The 23,154-nt window shown below is 44.3% G+C and overlaps 1 protein-coding gene and 1 long non-coding RNA gene across 2 annotated transcripts in view; one reads left to right on the top strand and one right to left on the bottom strand.

Annotated features, from left to right (window-relative positions):
• Positions 1-2,997: 2,997 nt before the first annotated feature.
• The window catches only part of LOC118384417 (neurabin-2-like), a 57,908-nt gene continuing 37,751 nt past the window's right edge, over positions 2,998-23,154 (bottom strand). Inside the window, exons 3-11 of the mRNA XM_052518626.1 lie at positions 13,762-13,894; positions 12,482-12,602; positions 12,268-12,372; positions 9,673-9,808; positions 7,779-7,922; positions 7,561-7,614; positions 7,189-7,418; positions 3,388-3,484; positions 2,998-3,211 (exon numbers count right to left, since the gene is read on the bottom strand). Coding sequence (XP_052374586.1) covers positions 3,158-3,211; positions 3,388-3,484; positions 7,189-7,418; positions 7,561-7,614; positions 7,779-7,922; positions 9,673-9,808; positions 12,268-12,372; positions 12,482-12,602; positions 13,762-13,894 — 1,074 coding nt within the window. The 3' untranslated portion in view covers positions 2,998-3,157. The remainder of the gene's footprint in view (positions 3,212-3,387; positions 3,485-7,188; positions 7,419-7,560; positions 7,615-7,778; positions 7,923-9,672; positions 9,809-12,267; positions 12,373-12,481; positions 12,603-13,761; positions 13,895-23,154) is intronic.
• Positions 13,780-16,145, top strand: LOC118384418 (uncharacterized). Its single transcript, XR_004825831.2, has 3 exons — positions 13,780-13,922; positions 14,312-14,411; positions 14,490-16,145. It is a non-coding gene; the product is annotated as an uncharacterized LOC118384418 (long non-coding RNA).

The raw sequence follows: 23,154 nt of genomic DNA on the forward strand, positions 1-23,154 counted from the left end.
GAGAAGGAGTCCATTTTGTGATGAAGACTTTCCAGGCAAGTCCGTTGGTTAGGTCCGTTTGAGAGTCATACATTAACAGACACAGTAGCAGCGTATCTATCTGAATGTGTTCTACGCAGTTCTCTCTCTTTTGGTTAAGTAGAGGTCAACAGTTTTGATTCACAACTGTAGGCAAGGTATTCACTATGAAGATGGATTAAAAAAAAAAAAGTAAACATATACTGCATATAGCCAAGAGGAAAGCGCAAAGTAGCAATAATACCATTGGGGACAGGGGAGAAAAAAGGTCTTGAGATGAGAGAGGCACTGCTTATCTCTAAGTTGGACCACGTGTGTTCCATACTGGCACACTCACTATGTTACCGCCAGCATCCTATACAAGCATACTGTGTGGAGTTAGTAGGCTATACAGGACAAACACAGAAAATAAAAATTTTTTTAGAACGGGTTTGCTTTTGCTTAAAAAAAAAGGTCAAATTCCTCCATTTCATTCTCAATATGAATTCATTTCTGGGTAACATCTAAGTACCTTACTGTGATTGTTTTCAATTCAAATCATCAAAAAGAAACAAAAATACTTTCTTAGCAAAGAGCAATTTCTCAAGCAATCCTTTTTCTAGGACTGCCTGGGAGTGGTCTGAGTGGGCAGGTGGAAACTGATAACTAGCTGTTTGGAATTCTATTAGCTAATTAGGGCAGGCCTAAACTCCATCCCACCAAAACAGGCAGACATTCCCAAGCAGTCTTTTCAAACAACTCTTACACTAAAAGGGCATTATCAGAATTTTCAACATTTTACAGTATTATTCCAACCGCACAGTATGGAAATATATAATTTTACACAGGAAATCATGTTTTGACTGCACTGGGCCTTTAAAGTTCTGTTCAATGCCACTTCTCAGCATGTGGAAGTTGTTCACACATCGACTACAATATTACCTAATACTGCAAAATATGGTCATAAAACGTGCCAGCTTATTCCAGAGATGGCAAACCAGGAATTGTTCACGACCTGATGACCTAGTATGCCTTCTCTCAATCAAAACTCACTGAAAGTGTGCCACCTCCTGGCTTAACGCAGTACTGCAACATGACAGCTGTACAGTAACATTGGGCCCATGAAAACACTGTCAAATACATCTGTTTTCATAGTTAAAATAATACAAATTTGACATTAAAACAATTCAAATAATACAAGATTCAAATAATAACAGGGCCATTTTTAAGATAAAAAAATGAATACATAGTGGGGGCAAATGAGTCTGACCTGTTTGTGCTACTAGGGGACAGTGAAGTAAGTGATGACAGGAAGTTCCAAATGCCTAGTCTTACATAAAAAAAAGACACTGTTGACAAACATGAGCAGCAAAGAGGGAGCAAGGCAGCTGACTGGTATTATTGGAGAATCAAGTGAAAGACCTTTTTTACTGCACCTCAGTAGTCCACAGTGGCCTCTTCCGGTCTCCTTCATCTGCACTGACCTGAGATACACTGGACAGGTGACAGGAGCACCTCTGGTAGGAATCAGATCAGACACACTGCTTTGCTTTTACCTTCCCTGTGTTTTTCAGATCAGATGAAGTGAAGAAAAAGAGACAAGACAGGAAGCCACTTGAGACTATTGAGGCATGCTGGAGAACCCCCCTTGCCTCCGTCGATCTCACTCTCTTTCATAAAGCTGCTATGTAACAACATTTCCCCATGGTTCTCGCTACCCCAACATTACACAAAGATTGACATCTAGTCCCCAAATTCGAAGGGCTACACCGTCTGGGGGCTAGATTTAACCCCCTTTGCTAATCCCTTTTAGCATTTGCTAATCTAGCAGATGCAAACGTTAGAGCGTGAGTAAGACCTTACTGGTCGGGGCGGGAAAATCCCGGATTCTGAAACTCATATAGAGTGAAGCACAAAGTCAAATAATACTGACCCTCCACATTATCAGAACCCAAGGTGAGACATACGCAAGTAAAACCACTAGTAACACATTGAACTGTTAACCGTACACATATTCACACCCTGTTTGCCATGTTGCTAATAGAAAAGGAAAATGCACCCACTTTGCGTGTCCTGTATCCACTTGGAATTAAGACCATCTTCTGTATACACAGTCTTCTCGATGCGTACGTCGATTCCATTCAACACCCTCCCACCCCCCAACCCAGCCACCAATGCTTAAGCTTTTTAAGCTATTTTAAATATATGTAAAGAATATATACAAAACAAGCATATCATCACTGTACAAATGAACTCGAACCCAACCTGAGTCTTTCCATCATACAAGGGGAGCAGTCTAGCAAAAAGGGGAAGCGGACAGTTTCCGTTGTTCAGTTAGTAGAAATCAAGAGAGATCATGCCATACAGCAGAAGCACTGTCTATCACCAGTATATTCAACAGTATCGGAGGAGAGTCTCTGTCATCAATGCAGTTTCTTCTGTCCGGTTCGGTTCCCCATATCCAGTAAGTCTAGAATAGACTAGAAGCATTAAGTCAGTAGGGGCTGTATTTCCTGGTTAGTTATTTTACAAGTGATTAGACAAAAAGAAGAGCATAGAAGACAAGCAACCTCCTTCACAGATTGATCAGTTGGGCAGTTCACTAGTTGAATGTGGTTCAATGCAACAAGGACTCCAGGTACTGAGTAAGGAGCATATTGGGATTGTTGACGCGGCTCGAAGCAAATGACAGACATCAGTTTTTAAAAAAGTATTCAATCCCCCCCTCCCCACTTAAAACTGCAGCACCTAAAGTCTTCAATCCCCCTCCCCACTTAAAACTGCCGCATCTAAAGTCTTCAATCCCTCCCCACTTAAAACTGCCGCACCTAAAGTCTTCAATCCCCCCCCCCTGCTGCACCTAAAGTCTTCAAAAAAACTGCTGCACCTAAAGTCTTCAATTCCCCCCACTTAAAACTGCTGCGCCTAGTCTTCAATTCCCCCCCACTTAAAACTGCTGCACCTAAAGTCTTCAATCCCCCCACTTAAAACTGCTGCACCTAGTCTTCAATCCCCCCCCCCACTTAAAACTGCTGCACCTAAAGTCTTCCTTTCTCCATTATTTTCTTCTTCTTTCGTCATTCTTACAATCTGTCAGGTGCAACGTGGATTGTAAAAGTGTGAAGACATTGTCCCTCCTTTCCCTCTCTCTGCCAGAGGTTTAGGAGGGATCAGAGGTCTTCAGAGCATCCACCTTGGTCTCCAGGTCTGTGATCTGAGGAGAGTGAGAGAAGGGGCTTTTATTACACACAAAATGTCCAGACAGAATGATCATAACTCAGTAGCATCCTCTTGCTATGCATCTTGATTAACCAAAGCAAAATGTCTTACATAATTATTGAGAATTTCATGAAATGTTTCCACATACAGTAGGACCTAAATATACAACACCTTGTCCTGGAGGTTGTCGGCCTCTTCCTTATGAGTGGCCTCTGTCTCCTCTTGGGCTCTGCGCTGAGCCGTCTCCTTCTTCAGATACTCAATCTCCCTGAGACACAATGCGTGGTTAGGCTGAATCCTGCACATCCATCCTCCTACAAACACGATAATCCGATTCCTCTACCTCCTACAAACCCCAGAACCTCCCATTCCTTTTCCTCCTACAAAACCCAGAAACCCCCATTCCTCTCATCCTCCTACTAGTGCTGAGCATTAGTGCTTTTTTGAGGTGGTTTCGGTTCGATTATACAAAAATTGTTCATGGTTTTCAATTTCGATTTCAATTTTAAAAAATGGGGGTGTCAAACCAAAAGCAGTGAACATTCAATTGCCAAAACATTGAAAACAATTAATTGTCTCTGTCAGGTCCACATTGAGAGGCCATCAATATAATTACTATGATATATCAGTTGTGTATATTATTTTGTTTTTATTTTATGACTATTATTTTTTATTCAGTCATCTCATCTCAGGCAATTAGCAGCCAGTCAGCCAAACAAACATCCAACGTTATCTCGGTGCTCCCCATACTATACTGTCTGACGAACCTAGTGGCTGTAGCTGCCTAATAGCTGGCTAAGTACGCTGTCTGTCAAAAAAATAATTTTACTAGCTCCATTTCCGCCAGACAACTTACAATGGGGGAGTCGCACTCTCGTGACTTCAGTTGAAGGATCTACAATCACGGCTGACAAGGCCAATGAAATCTGCGCCTCGCTGGAAGCCCTGCCTTCCATAGGTGATACGCCTGAGGGTAGGATTCATTCTTTCAATTATTCCGCTCAGTGTGAACTGCAATGGTTCACCTACTAAAACAAACCACCTGAAAATGAGACTGTCTTACGTTGCGCCAACTAAACTGTCCCATAGTGGTAGAGCCGGCATCTTGTTGGGGCGGCACAGGGCGTGCGGGCGCGGCAATGTGAATTTCTACACGCGCGACGTGTCCAGTCTGGTCAGCATTTAAGACATAATTTGTTGCTTTATGCGTGATGTATGTTACGCCAAGACACGTAACGATGTAACGTACAGAGTCGGAAGTGCCAGTTTTGGTCAAATTTTCTCCAATACTATAGACCCATTACCATGTCAATCAATGCTTGAATAGAAATGTAGTTCACACCCCAAATTTTGATGCCAACAGGGTCAATACAGTCCCATTAGTTTTCTTTGCAGCCTCATTTGAATGTCGCGGTTGCGCACATTTGTACGGAATGGGGTTAGCATACGTTACACCCTAACGCCTGTGTCTGCCTCGGTCAAGCACCGCTTGCCTCTCTTCCCAGACTTGTTGATGGAGAGTCCGGTACCACCTTGATTACCCAGTAGCAGGACCATGCTGCGGTCAAAGAGGCTAGCTAGCCTAGCTTATGCTAAAAAAAAACACTCCTGGCTAATGTTGGTTAGCATGCTTAACTTCCTGCGAGTGAAACTTAATATATTTTCCCCCAGCTTTATGGTAACCTCATCCCCATTTCCACCTGGAGTTGGAGGGAGTGAAGGAAACAGTGCCAAGGCCAAAGCCATGTCAAACAGGGTGATACGTCAGCCATTGCCAGAGTCCCCTATGCCCATAAAGGGTCCGGGCTTCATGTAGGCTATATAGTCTCACGGAAGCTCATGTTGGAATTGTGTTTAATGCTGCCCCCTCTGTTACACTGCGCTCCATGGGGATCAAGAGGTATATCAATCTCCCCAGGGTAACCGTGACAAGTTGGGTCGCCCCTTCCCCACAGGTGGCTCTTTACTGGGAATTATTGCGGATTCCTGCTTGTAGCTCACTAGTCCCTATGAGGTGTTTAGTGATACAGGTTATGGGGTCTCTAGGCGATTAGTGGGTTGTTGGTAGCAGAGTCAAGGGAACGATCAGGGGTTGACGCGATCATGCTATTATCCCACATGAAGTCTCTGGTTCATATGAGCTGTCTGTCTCCAGCTAAATGCTTTTCATTCCTGGGAGTTAGATTTAATTACGAATCGCCCCCATCTGTTACAACAGAAGGGGTCTGTTTTTCAGAGCTGTCTATCCCATTCCCAGCTAGGTTACAAGGCGCTTTGGTCGCCAGACATATGACTGGTCGGTAGGGTAACCTCTATAATAGAGTTTTCCCTGTCTATTTTTTATGCGTGTGGTCCAGCGCTAGATGCCAGCCGGTTACCAGAGCACATCTTACTGCCTAAACTGACAGACACTTGTTGTGACAACAGTACCTCCAAGTGTCCCGGCCAATTAACCTTGGCACATAACCGGAGCCTGTGAACATTGGCACATGAACACCGTTTTTCTTTCAACCGAGTTCCAGTGTTCACTGGTGTTAAAAGTGTTGTCTCCCATATGCGAGTTCGATGAAAAGCGTTCCTTCATGTTCAGACACACGGTTGTCAAGAGTGGTGGAAATGGAAGTACAACCAATCTCTCCAAGTCTACAAGATCTACTTCACGGGAGTCTCACTGTCTGCTCCAACCAATGGCGCAGTGACGCCCTGGATCATGCCAACAGTGACGTCAGGTTACAGTCTACAATTTGTTGTGCTACCCCCACGCTTCTGCAGCCTCATCACATCGACTGTTCCCGAGGCCTCAGTGCTCGTTTTGAGAGAGGAATTAATCCTCCCGTCTCCAATCCGAATGATTCCTATGTCGAAGATCCGGGACCGCTGGTACAGCTGGTATTCCTGGTTACGAAAAGGGACAAGCGTTTGAGCTCTGGTGCCAAGATAAAGGACTTGTTTCTTTTCAGTACTCGTTGTCTCAGACGGGTCTCTAAACCCATTGCGACTACATGGGACTTGGTGTTGGTTTTGGAGGCACTATGTGCGACCCACTTTGAGCTTCTCAAGTTGGTGGACCTGAAGATCCTTTCCTACAAAACCTCCCTGCTCATGGCTTTGGCCTCAGATAAACATGTTGTGGACCTCCCTTCCTATACTCAGTTCACCCCAGGCGAGCGACCCTAAGATGACATTGTGTAAAAATGAGTAATTTCCCCCGAAAGTCATGGCCATGTCCTACAGGTCCTTAGCTTTTGAGACATTTCCCTTTTCACCAACTATTTTTGCATCTGAAGAGCAACAGAGGTTACTCTCCCACTGGATTGTGGATGCTTTCTCCCTGGCATACAAGTGGCAAGGGTTACCTAGCAGTGTATGTGCGCACTCAACCAGGGGTCTGGTGGATGTCACTGTTCCCGGTATAGCACAGTGTTCTCACGGCGGGGATGGGGGGAAAGTCACTAGGCAGTGTGCCGTGTGCGCAATACCCAGACTGCCGCATCTGGCGGGGTCAGGAGCCATTTAATTTAGTATCCGTTGGGGTCGGCTTGGGGTGTCATTATTCTTCCCCATAGTATGTTGTACCGAAGTTGACTGACTGAAAGGGAATGTAGTGTTACGACTATAACTAATTTTCCCTGAAAGAAGGAAACGAGGTACAACACCTGTTTGGCGCAGCACCGCCCGTTCCTGGGCTCGGTGAAGAGCGGTATTAAATTGAAGGAATTAATCTGAGCCTCACGTTCATCACCTGTGGAAGGCGGGGCTTCCAGCGAGATACAGATTTCATTGGCCTCGTCAGGCATGATTGTTGATCCTTCAACCAAAGGAATTTAAGTAATTGAACCGATCTAGGTCGTTTTAATAACAAAAACCTGCAATTTCAGTTAATTGCTCAGCACTACCCCCTACAAACCCCAGAATCCTCCATTCCTCTCCCTCCTACAAACCCTCAGAATCCCCCTTATTTATCAGCCTTACTTCTGCTGGTATTCCTTGATGAGGCGCTTGGCCTTGCTGTACTTGCGCTCCAGGGTCTGGTATTGGGCTTGTGTCTCCTTCAGGTGTTCGTCCACCGCTTGACACAGACTCTGGGCCTCCATCCAGTAGCCCTCCAGCTTCTCCATGCGCTCCTTGTTCTCCCGAACGCTCTGTTCCAGCTGGGCACGCTCCATGCGCCAGCGCAGCTTGTCCTGCTCTGAATGCGCCAGCTACATAAGGGAAGAAAGTGTCAAGTTTACTCCTGTGTACTTCTAGTTTACTCCGGGACTGTGTGTTTTAGTCGAGGGTTAACGGTTGTCTGTGAAACCAGTCCTATGTTTGTTGGTTAATTGATTTTGGAGCAGGTCTAACCTTTCTCTTCAGCTGTTGAATCTCAGCCTGGGTGACCGCATGCTTTATCTGTAGCTATAGAGGGAGAGAGAGGTAAAAAAAATAAAAATGAACACCGTGTTTCACTCCAGCACAATGTCTCATCTCATACGCTCTCTCAACAAGAAGTTGAATTGAATATAACTTTTTCTCCATTTCGAGATGAACATTTGCCTTTGAAATCAAGCCTCCCTGCTCACCTCTTTGAACTTGTGGGCCATTTTCTCAGGGTCCATCTCCATTGGGGAGAGCATGTCCTCATTCTCCGCCAGGTCAAATACCTCTATGGCGTTAGGGAACATGGGGCTCATCTCCTCCTCCTCGTCCGTGGCATACTCACCTGTCTGGAGGACATTCGGAAGATTCAGAGTACATTCACAATATATTCAGGGAGTGCATATAGACAAATTCCTGTCATGTTTCGGTCTTGTTGTGAACCAACAATGTCACACACTACCCTAAAATGGCCACTAGATGGTAAAGTTGAGCTTAGAGGAAAAAGCCATCCAGGAGTAGAATGCTAGTGGGCCAGAATTGACACCCTAGAATTGGGCAACCACCATTTTATGTTTACCAGGGAAGCCTGTCAAAAGGCAAAGCTTGTCAGGGGACTCCGTGGCTGCAGTGACGAGAATCTTTGTTGAGAAATAGTTTATCCAAATTTGTTTATAATCGTTCTGTTGATTGACGCAATAAACCCCACTATACTGTACCGTCTATATGGACCTGGTGAGGTCAATAACACCAAAAACACACACACCTCTGTTTGAAAGTTCCCCTTCACACACACACACACACACACACACACACACACACACACACACACACACACACACACACACACACACACACACACACACACACACACACACACACACACACACACACACACACACACACACACACACACACACACAGAGAGAGAGAACTCCGACACACTCACTCTTAACACCTCCCAACACACAGACCGACACGCAGCCATTCTAAATATTCCTTTAACAACAGCCGCCTGGGACAAGCCCCAACAAAGGCTTGTCATACCAATGAGTCACTCTCTGAGGGAATGCCCCCCCCCATCGACACTGGTCTGTCTGCCCGTCTGAACCCTCCCAGTTGGACCAAGCATCGAAGCCCTGAACGCGCCTGTCACAACAATACTGTCTGATGTGTCAACTCTCCAAACGTGCTGAAAATGTTTCCACTGTTTGACCGTTGCATAGCCAACCAGAGTCGGGGGAGAAACAAAGCACGGAGACTGAGGGATTATAGCCGGAGTCACATAGGACAATGCCATCAAACGATGCCTACCCATAAAAACAAGACCAAATAACAACTACTATTAATTTTGGTACGTATTAGAAAGGACTTGTATGTTAACTGGTAACGCATCTTTAGCAGGAAATTACATTGACGCAGGCTCAGATCTGCTGGGAGGGGGGCATGTTCTGATGGGGAGACACAGTGTGATGGAATACCAGACCTGGGTCGTGGCATCTGGTCCATACTTGTCGGTCTTTCACACCCAAGCCCAGACATCTATTGAACATGATTGAATTTAACAAGGAGACGGATTCAATTATTCAAGCATTTCAGCTCCATGGAAGAGACTGAGGGGAGACAAGGAACTAAGACAATTGCTGGGCTGGGCTTCATGCCACAACGCGTTCCCCTACCGCCTCTGTCCTTATTCAGCCCCTTTCAAAGATCTGAGATGACTGGGCAGGAATAAAGCACTATGTGCACCTAGGTTCCGTCACATTGCTTACACCTATCCGGTCCTGTTAGATCAGTGAAGGGGAGGTGAACAAGGAGTGTTCTGTCTAGAATTTCTAGTTGTATTATTCCATTGTGAAGGGAGCCTGATGGAACATCTGTAAGGCTTCGGGGAGGAAGTGTCAAACGCTTCATTAGCGCCATCTTGTTTTGTCATATTATTGACTGACGGAACGAGCGAATATCTTTTGGATGGGCTGAAGTAATCTTCCTAATGGTGTGTGTGTGTGTGACCAGGGCCCTATGGTAACTGGTCAGAAGTAGTGCATCATAGAGGGAATCGGATGCCATTTGGGACACAGAACATTGTGAGCCCCTCACCTCCTCGTCCTCCTCCATGTACTGGCTGTAACGCTGCTCCATCATCTCTTTCTGCCAGCGCTCCTGCTCCAGGGTCTGCTGGATCAGCTGGGCCACCTCGCTCTGCTCACCTGGCTTCTCTCGGCCAATCATGAACCTGCATGGGCAACAACGACCAACGGGGTGAGTAAGGAAGGCATGTCTGTCAAGGAGCAGCCAATGGGAAAGGGTAGGGTTTAAGTGGATAGTAAGGTAAAACTAGGGTAGGGTGGTTAAGTTTAGGTCTGGTGGTTGCAACTTCAGAAGATACACAGTAGAATGTAGATAAATATGATATAATCATAGAAGGACAAGACTGTAGAGTTCAAATAACTCATCAGTTACATTTTCCAAGAAATAACCTTCACAGATTACAAACAAGTGCAAGTCAGGGCAGCAACATTTGGTGGGGAATGAAAATTACAGCTTGTGCCTGGAAGGAACATGACACTCACTGTACATGGACGGATGAGTTGACATTGTAACGAGTAGAAAATGTGACAAGATTATGCCGAGGGAGAAAGACAATTCAGTGAATAAGTGTCGCACGCCATCTGAAGACTGTGTCTGAAATGGAACCATATTCCCTATTTAGTCCACTACTTTTGCCCAGAGCGCTATATAGGGAATAGATTGCCATTTTAGAAACACCCCTTTTCTATGTATCACAGAGAATAACAATGAAATAAACAAAGCATGAGAGGACATGCATGTTTTATAGAATGAGTGACTGAAGCGTCTACAGAGTTATCCTGTTGCAGATGGGACCCTTAAGACCGCGACACCAGCTCTGGCTGTCACATGTTTGTCCAATGGAATGATCGAGCGGAAAGACCTCAACTTGCCGGTTGCCTGGGGATCATTTGTCACACCCAAGCCTGTGTGCAAAGCAGCCCGATGCACAGTGACACGTAAGACAAAGGAAACCATGTCGCTGTAGCTAACACCACGTTGTGCCAAAAGGGATCCTTTCAACAGAACATCATATTCCTTGATGTTGGTGCTCTAGACAATATGATGAAAACGACCATTTCTAAATCTATTCTCATGTGATATATTTTTGTACACCTAATATGGTTCACTGCAGAAAAAAAATGCCACTGATCATTACATCAGAAAAATCCCGTAAGTGAGATTAGAACTAACAACCCTCTGGTCACCAATCTGTATCCCTGCCTGAGACTAGACTACCAGACATCGGCAATGAGACCCCAGAGAGAGGTAGCTACATCATTCAACACGACTGCCAGCATCACTGTGGCATTCAGTGTGGGCGGGGGTTTGGTGATGAGTGTGTGAGGGTTAAGAACCCACTAGGGTGCCCGTTTCTTGCCTGAGGAGAAATAACTCCGTGGTGGTCAAAATGGAGGGAAGAAACGGTGACTAGGAATCTAACCACTATGTGGAAAAGCCAAGCTGTGCACGGAGAAAGATGTCAAGCAAATACGACACCTAACCTCTCCAGCATTTTCAAAACAAACCACGCCATCTATTTGCTGCGACTATGCTGAAGCATAATTACCAGAGAGAAGGCGCTTCTAATTTTGGACCAATCAAAACATCACCACTTGTCCTTGAAACCAGTCAGCAGCCTGTGAGGGGGATCGACGGATGTGCTAAATCAATGAATATTCACAAACTCAGAGACACGCTCCATCCAGGAAGTGGCGAAGTAGAAAACAACCAGGCCCTGTCTGGAACCGTCTGTACGTGTGAATCTGCAAGTGTCCCCCTGCCACCATCTGTACAAACCCATCCTACCTTGGATGAGGTCATACATCATCTCCACAGAGAATTTTGTCTACAGACAAATCCATTTCCTGGATTTTTGATGAAACAGGGCGTACAAAACTGAACAATAGGTGGTTCACTTTGAACAAAGGTGCTTCCACAAGGGGAGACCAAGAGTCCGATTGGGCAGGCGATAACATTTCTGGGGCACTCCTCCCTCCCTCTCTTCCTCCCTCACTCCTTTGATTACCGTCCGTAGTGTCAGACAGCAACCTGAGCTTGGTCCGAGAATCAGGTTGGACCAGGCTGTTTTATAAATAGCCTCGCCGCTCCCTCGCCGACACCGGCCTCTCCGCTATCTCCCTGGGATCCAGGCTCATGTCTTAAAATCAGGCTGTCCAATCTCTGGGTGGCTTTGATGTGAAGACAATGAGAGACGTCTCTGCTCGCCTAGCTACACTACAGTCAAACTGCCTCGCCAATTAACACAAAGACCAACCACAGGCAGTTAATAATGCAGGAGAGAGGAATGAGAGCGTCAGGATGAGGCGATTAGAGGTGGGAATGGGCAGAGAAGGATTCCAATTGTGATCCAGTCTGAAGGGAGGTAGAGTTATGGTACTTGGGAGCAATAGTGTGTTTGGTTCCCCATCACCAGTCTTTATACAGTTCTGTATCTAGACCCCCTTCTCTCCAATCCCATGCTTAGTTTCTCATAACAGATTTTGTCAGGGTACTGTGGCACCATATTTGACCAGAGTGCAGTAAATACACTATAGATACTGTACCAATAGCTTGATGTTGAAACAAAGTGTTTATTGACAGCTATTGAGTGAGGGTTCTTACTTGACAGTGCCGGTGGTGTTCCTGAGGACGGAGGCAGCAAAGGCCTGGGTCACGCCCACCAGACTGGTCCCATCCACCTCCACGATCAGGTCATTCACCTGGATCCTGCAGGGGAGGGAGGAAGAGAGTGATAGTGAACAATGGGAAAAGAGGACGAGGAGCAAGGAATTTTTTTTATTTTGGATACACTGCTGAAACACAGATTGTTCAGAACCTTTCATCTCGGTGTGCAGCTCCTCCGTCAGTGACCGTCTTGACGAAGATGCCCAGTTTCTCCAGACCCATGTCCGCCCCGGCACCCATGCCAATGATGCTGATCCCCAGACCGTCCCCATCTGTGCAGAAGAGGGGATAGGAGATAGGAAATGGGGAAATAACCTCGTAAATATGAGTGTCTTACCAAGACAATCTTCCAAAAAGGACTAATTCAAGGTCAAGTTGGAGCACTCAACAAAAAAAAAGAGCAGAGATTGATTTATTTTTGCTCCCTTTAATCCGTTGTTGTGTCTCAATGGGCCACTAGCTAGAAATAGGAGCTAAGTGCAGTGGTCACTGAGGAAGACGTCAGCTTGACGTCGAAACGTCATTGACCTGTTTGCAGATTAAAGTCAGCAAAAATAAATCAGTCTCTGCTCTTTTTTTGTTGAGTGCTCCCTTTGGAAGTTTGTCTTGGTAAGCCATTCTCATGATATTTGTCATGGTCGTTAAGCACCCCTCCTTTCCTTTGTTTGCTGCAGCGAGAAGGCCCAACTGAACTCTACCCTCATAAATATGTTCCCTTCCCAATGTAAAGGAAATACATTTAATAAAATGGGGGACCTTGACTGGAAGATACAGTAGCTAGCTAAAGCTACTACGCCACTTTGTATAAGCGGGCATTATCCGTATTAGAACCCAATTAGCCACTGCTAATCTAGTGTAATATAAATCCAATAAGGAGATAACGGGCGACTCTGGATTCATTGGTGACCACTAAGGTGTTCGCTCGTCATGCAAATATATGTGGCGAGCAGATTTGTGAGGAAAAAGGTAAAGATTACTTAAAGACTTCAACTAGCTAGTTGAAGCAATTCAAGCTCCCGAGTGGCACAACGGTCTAAGGCACTGCATCTCAGTGCAAGAGGCGTCACTACGGTCCCTGGTTCGAATCCAGGCTGTGTCACATCTGGCTGTGATTGTGAGTCCCATATATTATATATATATATATATTTTTTTTTTTTTTTTGGGGGTTTAATGGAAACTACAGACTTCACTGAAAATGTTTAGCTACTAGTTGTAACTTTAATAGTTACAGTTAATTAATTCTCTCTGGCTTTCTGGTTTATGCTATTGAACTCCAAAGCGACAGTCGTGTGCATACATTTTACTTATGCAAATCCACGGCCCTTGGTGTTGCAAGCACCATGCTCTACCGACTGAACCATGCAGGACTAACAATATAGTGAGGATCAGTTGGGTTCTGTAATGCTCTAGAAGATTCCACCAGGTTTTTACCTTTCTCCAATTCCACAGGGAAGAGGTCCAGTCTCTCCACCCTCTTCTCCAGCTCGTACTCAGCCGACGCCGCCATGGGATCCACGTCATCATTACGCCGGTCGTAGTCCTCGTTGGAGTACGTGGTGAACACCTGCCAAGAGAAGACAAAAAGGTCATAGGTCAGTTCGACAATCACCAACATGCAAGGTTTACACCACAACAGGCTTCCCATAGAGGAGACATGTCCTCTAGAACAGTAGGGCATCATCAGTTTTCCTCTTGTCATGTTAAGTCATTACATACCTTAGAGAGCTATTTAGAACTTGTCTGAAATGTCCAGATCAACTAGCCCATGTCAGCTAATGTTTGTTTTTTGTCACTCAAACATCACATGAACACATAGATGTATAGAATTGCAAGAAAATATGCTTTAAATCCGCAACATCTCCTTTGCATCCCAAGACAAAATGTGGAGAATTGCAGGAAATAAGCTTCAAACCTGCAAAATTCTCTCCACCCACAAGAGGGGTGGTGAACAGTTTGTCATGAACAGTGCTTGTGCCCATAGAACTAGACGTGGGGTGTGCGCAGGATGTTCCCTGATGCTGGAAGGGGGCCCCCCCAGAGTGAAAAACTTTGGGAACCCTTGCAGTAGAAAATGATCTGAGGTCAGTTTAGCAGGTTCACCACTAATGGTTGTACAAGACTACGGGAAGTGTAAGCTGATCCTAAATCTGTGCCTACAGGCCTCTCCCCGGAGCTAAAAGGAGAGCCAGGCAGGCAAGGCGCTAACGGGGCGGAAGGAGACGCCTCCAACAACCAGACAGACAGGGGTGGTGTTATACGGCTCGCTGATACAAACACACACCCTCATGGCTTCTCGCTGAGCTAATGGCTTCTCATCCAACCTAATAAAGTCTATCTAGTTTCATGTGTGTGAGTGCGAGGGAGAGGAGAGAGAGCGTGTGTGTATTTAAGGCCTCTCTCCTCCCTCTGCAGCTAGCCAAATTCACTCTGGCAGCGAGGACATACTTCTGGGAGGTGTTGGGGTGCCATGTTACGCTGGCAACACGTGGTTGTGGAGAGCGGTGGTGAGGGTGCTCCAGTGAGCGGCGAGGTGGGGCGTATTTTAGTGGTACTCAGGTGATTTATATTTAACAGGGGGATGTATTTTTCATAACCTCCCGTCCTGCATTAGTGTATTAGAGAGGTGTCCGGGCATGTCAGGGCGTTTTTTCGGTACGTGTTCTGCTTTCAGTGGGATGAGGTTTAATATTTGAAATGGGGTCATGCACGTGGCTGTGGCCACACACACATACACACACAGGTCATGGAGTTTCACGTGTCTTATTCATGTCATAGATTGTGAGGAATCCTTTATTCGGTTATTTGTTCTGACCCAGGGTTGCCATGACGACGTTATTAATATGCATTTTGAATTCAATTGTCTAAAAAAACCCACCAACTAATCAGATGAACAACAACAGCTCTAACAGAGTTATCCACAAGCGTGCTAAGAGGTAAATAAGGTGGATATCCACTTGCTGAGGTTAAAGGATAAACACAACCCTCAACCTTTACGATTTTGTACTGCTCGAATTCTAACGCCAAATCCCATAGTGGCCTAGTCCAGTTCTATGTTATCTAGGCCCAGTGAGCAAAAGTTGCCCATACACATCTTTTCAATGCCTTGTGCTCATAGGAGGGGAGTAAAGAAAGCACAGATGTGAGAAATAATTCAAAGTAGGCAACAAGGGAATTGAGTTCATCAGCTGGTCAGGGGAGAATGTAATGAGCCGTGTGGTTTTTATACAGGAACTGGAGGTTTACTGTGTAAGAGGCAGAAGGGAGAAGAGGCCAAAAGAAAACATGACAAGCAAGGTTTTGGTCCAAGTCCTCGAATCTCCTCTTCAAGTTCCAGCATTCCAGAGTGATACGAACACCGTCTGCCTCATAAGCTCTTACGAAAAGAAGATTGCAAGCCACCTCCCCAACAATGCAGGATTCAATATCAAAATAGTCATACTTTTTTCAATTAAAAAAAATTAAGTATAGGAGTGTGATGCGTCTTCTTGTCAAGTGAAAGACGTCACCTTATCAGACGCTCTATTCGGGGCTGCTAGTAGGTGTTGTCGCGCACCTCTGCTCCAAAAAGGCAGAAGCTTCATAGTAACTGTGTGCAAGCCAGATCACTACCCCTAGTAAATACCAATACCTCTTAGCTTTCTTTCACACCAGAGACGGACTACTTATCACAAAGCCACACTGAACCGTAAATCAACATGATTTTAACTGATGAGGGCTCAATTTCATCACATCATTTGCATAACACCTCCCGAATGGAATATAAGCCTAAAAACGATGCCTCTGATTTTACAGCTCATTTCAGCTGGTGAAAGCCCAGCAGCGCCATCCAGATGTTTAAAAAACAGAAACATTTTGTCCTAAGACAGCTGTGGATGAGTTACTTTACACCACACCATAGCATAAGAAAAGGAACAACCAATTCAAAGCACATAAACCAGAAGTGTTTTTTTTTGCATAATATCATATGATTGGCCCTGTGCAGCAGACAGCAAAGATGATTTTTCTTTCTCTCCAGCTATTAGATAACTACAACCAAACAGTCAGTCTATGGATGTCTATGGACAGACAGTCTATGGATGTGTCCCAAACAGTCAGTCTATGGATGTGTCCCAAACAGTCAGTCTATGGATGTCTATGGACAGACAGTCTATGGATGTGTCCCAAACAGTCAGTCTATGGATGTGTCCCAAACAGTCAGTCTATGGATGTGTCCCAAACAGTCAGTCTATGGATGTGTCCCAAACAGTCAGTCTATGGATGTGTCCCAAATAGCAACATTAAAGCAGCCCCCCCCCCCGCACCTCTGATTCAGCGGGGTTGGGTTAAAATGCAGAAGACACATTCCGGTTGAACGCATTCAGTTGTGTGACTGACAAGGTATCCCCTTTCTCTTTCAGAAAGTATTCATACCGCTTGAGTTATTACACATTTTGTTGAGTTACAGCCTGAATTCAAAACGGATTAAATTGACTTTTTTTCTTCTTCACCCAATTACACACAATACCCCATAATGACAAAGTGAAAACGTGTGTTTAGAAATGTTTGCTAATTTATTGAATAAGAAATACAGAAATATCTAAAATCTCTGTCTGTTGGAAAGCAGGCTGATCTAGGTTTTCTTCTACGATTTACCCTGTGCTTAGCTCTATGCGCTATTCCGTTTCTTTTTATCCTTAAGAAAACGAGCTCGTCCTTGCTGTTTACAAGCATACTCAAGATGCAGCCACCACCATTCTTGAAAATATGAAGAGTGGCACTCAGTGATGTGTTGGATTTGCCCCAAACATTACACTTTGTGTTCAGGACATAAAGTTAATTTCTTTGCCACGTTTTGTGCAGTTTTAGTTTTGTTGCATGTTTTAGAAAATGTTTGTATTTTGTACAAGCTTCCTTCTTTTCACTCGTACATTTAGGTTAGTATTGCGAAGTAACTACAAATCCTCAGTTCTCATATCACAGCCATTAATTAAACTATTTTTTTAAAGTCACCATTGGCCTCACAGTGAAGTCACTGAGCGGTTTCCTTCCTCTCCAGCAACTGAGTTAGGAAGGACACCTATAGTATCTTTGTAGTGAATGAGTGTATCGATACACCACTGAAAGTGTACTAATTCACCATGCTCAAAAGGATATTCAATATCTGTTTGTTTTTTTACCCATCTACCCCTAGATGGTGCCCTTCTTTGTGAGGCATTGGAAAACCTCCCTTGGACTTTGTGGTTGAACCTGTGTTTGAAATTCACTGCTCGACTGAGGGACCTTACAGACAATTGTATGTGTGAGGTATAGAGACGAGGTAGTCATTCTAAAATCATGTTAAATCAATAAAATGTATTTATATAGCCCTTCTACATCAGCTGATATATCAAAGTGCTGTACAGAAACTCAGCCTAAAACCCCAAACAGCAAGCAATGCAGATGTAGAAGCAGGTGGCTAGGAAAACCTCCCGAGAAAGGCCAAAACCTAGGAAGAAACCTAGAGAGTAACCAGGCTATGAGGGGTGGCCAGTACTCTTCTGGCTGTGCCAGGGTGGAGATTAAAACAGAACATAGCCAAGATGTTCAAATGTTCATAAATGACCAGCACGGTCAAATAATAATAATTACAGTAGTTGTCGAGGGTGCAACAAGTCAACACAATTATTGCACAGTCCATGTAACTTGTGACTTGTTAAGCACATTTTGACAGCATTTAGGCTTGAATATTTAAAGTGAGAGGGATATAGAATGATTGGGTCGGTCAGAGAAAATAAATAAAACAAGCATAAAAATCCTTAAATATCCCATAGGCCCTTTCTTTCGCAACCTTGTTTATGACCTCTCCCTCCACACACATCGCATCAATCTCACTCTCTCTGCCTAGGGAGCATCAATATTTTATCAAATGCATTGTAATCTTGACTCTGCTTTTCAAGAATATCTCACCTGAGCTCTCTCAACGACTTCCCCACTCTGTGTGAATACCATCACCGTGGTCACGTGATGCCCGTCGCCATAGCAACCCGCAGCTTGGCAAATGTTAGTTTGACACCAGTTTCTCTCTCTTTGTCTCCTTCTCCCCAGGCGGCAGTCAGAAGGCAGTTTTTTCCCCCAGTCTCAGCATCACTTTCGGTCTAGACTTCAGGGAATTCATTTTACACATACACACAAACACTCACCCACTTTTTAAAACGTGCACAGCACACACATTTGAAAAAACCTGTGTGTTTTCAGTGTCTCCACTATCATGGCGTATTGCCCAGTTAAATTGTGAACATCGAATTAAGCTATTTGACATTTGAAAACATAATCTACAATAACTTTGGCCAATAATCGGTCAGAGCATAAAAGATACTGCCCGCGCTCACTCGATATGAAAAAGCTGACCAGCTCAATGATATCTCTCTATACTAATCTCTATCTTCCTATAGAGTCAATTATGAAATGTGCTGTACTAAAACTATAATGGACAAAATCTAAGTAATGGCTTTTAGAGCTGTAATAAGAATGAGGACAGACACAGAGAGGTATGTACTGTAGCTGTTAGTAGAGCATAACGCTTGCAACGCCAGTATAGTGGGTTTGATTCCTGGGACTACTCGTAGGTAAAGTCGCTTTGGATAGAAGCAGCTGCTGACTGGAATATGTTACTGAACAAAATTATAACCGCAATGGGTTGGTCCCATGTTTCATGAGCTAAAATAAAAGATCCTATACATTTTCCATACCCACAAAAAGCTACATTTCTCAATTTGTGCACAAATTTGTTTACTTCCTTGTTAGTGAGTATTTCTCCTTTGCCAAGATAATCCATCCACCTGACAGGTGTGGCATATCAAGAAGCTGATTAAACGGCATGATCATTACACAGGTGCACCTTGTGCTGGGGACAAATAAAGGCCACTAAAATGTGTAGTTTTGTTACACAACGCCACAGATGTTTATCTTTTCAAGTTTTTAAGGGGCATGCAATTGGCATGCTGACTGGAGGAATGTCCACCAGAGCTGTTGCCAGAACATTTTATGTTAATTTCTCTACCATAAGTCACCTCCAACGTCATTTTAGAGAATTTGTCAGTACGTCCAACCGGCCTCACGTGTAACCAAGCCAGCCCAGGACCTCCACTTCCCAGCTTCTTCACCTGCGGGATCATCTGAGACCAGCCACCCAGACAACTGATGAAACAGAGTAGTATTTCTGTCTGTAATAAAGCCCTTTTGTGGGGAAAAACTCATTCTTATTGGCTGGGCATAAGGGTATGATTTCATTTATTTCAATTGACTGATTTCCTTATATGAACTGTAAGTCAGTGACATTGTTGCATTAGATTTCTGTTCAGTATATTGGTATATAGGCCATATACACTACAAACCCCCGAGGTGCCTTATTTCTATTATAAACTGGTTTGTGGTTACCAGCATGAAATACAACATGAGAATGAGGGCGGACTGAGAGAGCAGATTCCAGATGACCTCAGAGATCAGATATGACCAGTGGAAAATGAACGCAGCTGCCCAGCATGATTTCACAGCCATAAAACACCAGCCAAATGCAAACCAGTAAAAAAAAAAATGGTTAAACTCTACAGCTGAGTGTGAAGTTATTCTAGTGAATAAGGGTGGCTGAGATAGTTACAGTAGTGAACCATTTTCAGATAATGTATCCATGTAGATGTGCAGTTAGCCTATGTGCCTGACTAGCTCTACATTCACCAATGCTATATTGTCATCTCACCAAAGACACACAATGACACGTAGCAACATCAGGCTAGCAAGCAGGCTACTGTATAGCACACAGATGTGAATAAATCATTTTGATAGTACAGTACGACACCAAGTCTGAATTTTGGGCCCTGCTCTGGCATCATCCCTAGCTGGCAGCTTGTCATAGTTCCCTGCCTGCCCGCCCGCCTGCCTGCCCGCCCGCCTGCCTGCCTGCCTGCCCGCCCGCCCGTCCGTCCCCTGGAGCTGTGGCAGGGAGTGTCCGAAAACCCATATTTGCGTTCTAAATAGGAGACATTTAGGGTATGCAAAAATATAACGTTTTATAGTTTGACATTTTGAACATTTAGTCTGCTTTAAAATGCCAGGATGTCATACTCGTTTTGGCTTTTCATCTCGTAGAATTCCACACCACACTATTGAGGAAGATAATCGTCTTTCGAGATCCACTTGTTTGACAACTGATAATCACATAAAGCGACACGCTGCGCCAAAATGAACGAATGGCTGGAATCGACGCAATTGTGCATTAGATTACGCATTCCCAGTAGGATGAGCCTAATACGGTGACGTGTGTTGCTTACTGCATTCGTTCTTACTAAACAGTGTGTTCTAAATAGTATGAAGTAGGATTAGCACACCGTATGTGGCTTTAGTAGGGAAGACAGACTTCTTACACTTCCATGGACTAACCCGATTCAGGAAGAGACCGAGAGAAAGAAAGAAAAAAGAGAGCGAGAGGGGGGATAAAACAGATGCTCTGGTTGTTTTCAGTTTGTGGGAGCTGTTCATAACAACTTATACAGGATCAGCTATTATTCCATCAATCTCCCAAATGGTTGAGATGAAGAATGAGGGTAAATCTCAACCTAGATATGTTAAGGGCAACCCCTACCTTCAGCGGGTTACTTAGGGAGATGGGTAGAACGTTTTGCATCCCAAACGGTCCTATGGGCCCAGATTAAATGTATAGGGAATAGGTTGCAATTTGGGACGCAAACAGAGACAGTGAGGAATGTGGCTGGGCTGACCACTGTGTTTACCCATCTCCTGGTTCCTGCCTCTCAGCCATTCCACAGGATTTAGCTGGCATGTGGCTGGCACTACGCTAGCACGTTACTAATGCTAACAGCATAGCAATAACAACCCTAGCATAGCCTGTTACTTCTCTCTAGGCACTGCCCAGCTAGCTGTATGTGCACTTCAGTGGGGTGGAGGGGTTATGATGGCTGGCTGGGGTGGGAGTGGTGGAGGGAGAGTGAGACATGAGGTAACATTCAGAAGGCGAACACAATGGACAAATGTATGTAGAAGCTCTGGCACAGTCAGCAGTTTAGACTCCAGTGAGGCAGGGCAGAGTTTGTGCGTAGGTTGTATTTCACTAGCAGTTTTTCCTTTAAAAAAAATAAGCATATGGTTTCATGTGCCTTAAGAGCGATGAAAATTGGGCATGTGGGCCCATGTTTGACACTGTTGGCCTGGTTACCATGGAACACACACACACACACACACACACAATAGCTCTCAGCCAGGCCTGTGTACACAGGGAATGTGACTAGAGTATTTTCAGCATCCCTCACGGAGGAACGCCATATAAAAGCAATCACTTTGGGCAATAGGCTCATGCATGTGATTAAAACATGAGGCAACCCGCAAAGAGAGAGAGAGAGAATCCTGGAGAAGGCCAGCATCCCGGAGTCGCCTCTTCAGGGTTGACGTTGAGACTGGTGTTTTGCGGGTACTATTTAATGAAGCTGCCAGTTGAGGACTTGTGAGGCGTCTGTTTCTCAAATTAGATACTCTAATGCACTTGTCGTCTTGCTCAGTTGTGCACCGGGGCCTCCCACTCCTCTTTCTATTCTGGTTAGAGACAGTTTGTGCTTTTCTGTGAAAGGAGTAGTACACAACATTGTACGAGATCTTCAGTTTCTTGGCAATTTCTCGCATGGAATAGCCTTCATTTCTCAGAACAAGAATAGACTGACGAGTTTCAGAAGAAAGTTACTTGTTTCTGGCCAATTTGAGCCTGTAATCAAACCCACAAATGCTGATGCTCCAGATACTCAACTAGTCTAAAGAAGGCCAGTGTTATTGCTTCTTTAATCAGAACAACAGTTTTCAGCTGTGCTAACACAATTGCAAAAGGGGTTTCTAATGATCAATTAGCCTTCTAAAATGATTAGCTTGATTTACTTGGATTAGCTAACACAACGTGCCATTGGAACTCAGGGGTAATGTTTGCTGATAATGGGCCTCCTGTACGCCTATGTAGATATTCCATTAACTTCTTAGGCTAGGGGTCCTGCTAGCGGGACAACTTCCAGTGAAACTGGAGGGCGCGCAATTCAAATAAATAATATGGATTTTAAAATGTTTATGTACATATGTGTATTATATCGTCTGAAAGCTTAAATTCTTGTTAATCTAACTGCACTGTCCAATTTAGAGTAGCTATTACAGTGAAAACATGCCATGCAATTGTTTGAGGACGGCGCCCCACATCCAAAAATATTTTTCCACTGGCACAGGTTTCATACATTCACAAATAACGATTAAATATTCACTTACTTTTTGAAAATCTTCCTCTGATTTGTCATCCAAAGGGTCCCAGCTACAACATGTAGTGTCTTTTTAGTGTCGTTGATAGATAAAATCTTTCTTTGTATCCCAAAAAGTCTGTTTAGTTGGTGCCATTGATTTGAGTAATAATTTCTACAAACTTCCGTGTTTGTGTGTGTTTTCTTTCCAATGGTACCAATTATATGCACATCCTGGCTTCAGGGCCTGAGCTACAGGCAGTTTACTTTGGGCACGTCATTCAGACAGGAAGTGGAGAAAAAAAGGGGCCTAGCCCTAAGTTAACAATCAGCAATTTCCAGCTACAATGGTCATTTACAACATTAACAATGTCTACACTATATTTCTGATCAATTTGAAGTTATTTTAAATGGACAAAAACATTTGCGTATCTTTCAAAAACAAGGACAATTATAAGTGACCCCAAACTTTTGAACGGTAGTGTACATTTAGAGTATCTGATTGATTTAGCTTAGCACCCAAATAGTTCCTTTTGGAAACAGTTAAAAAATGATTCATAATTGAGATTCATATTTTTTTTTTAAA

Source organism: Oncorhynchus keta, chromosome 5 (genome assembly GCF_023373465.1).
Source record: "Oncorhynchus keta strain PuntledgeMale-10-30-2019 chromosome 5, Oket_V2, whole genome shotgun sequence".
In the NCBI taxonomy this organism is placed as follows: domain Eukaryota; kingdom Metazoa; phylum Chordata; class Actinopteri; order Salmoniformes; family Salmonidae; genus Oncorhynchus; species Oncorhynchus keta.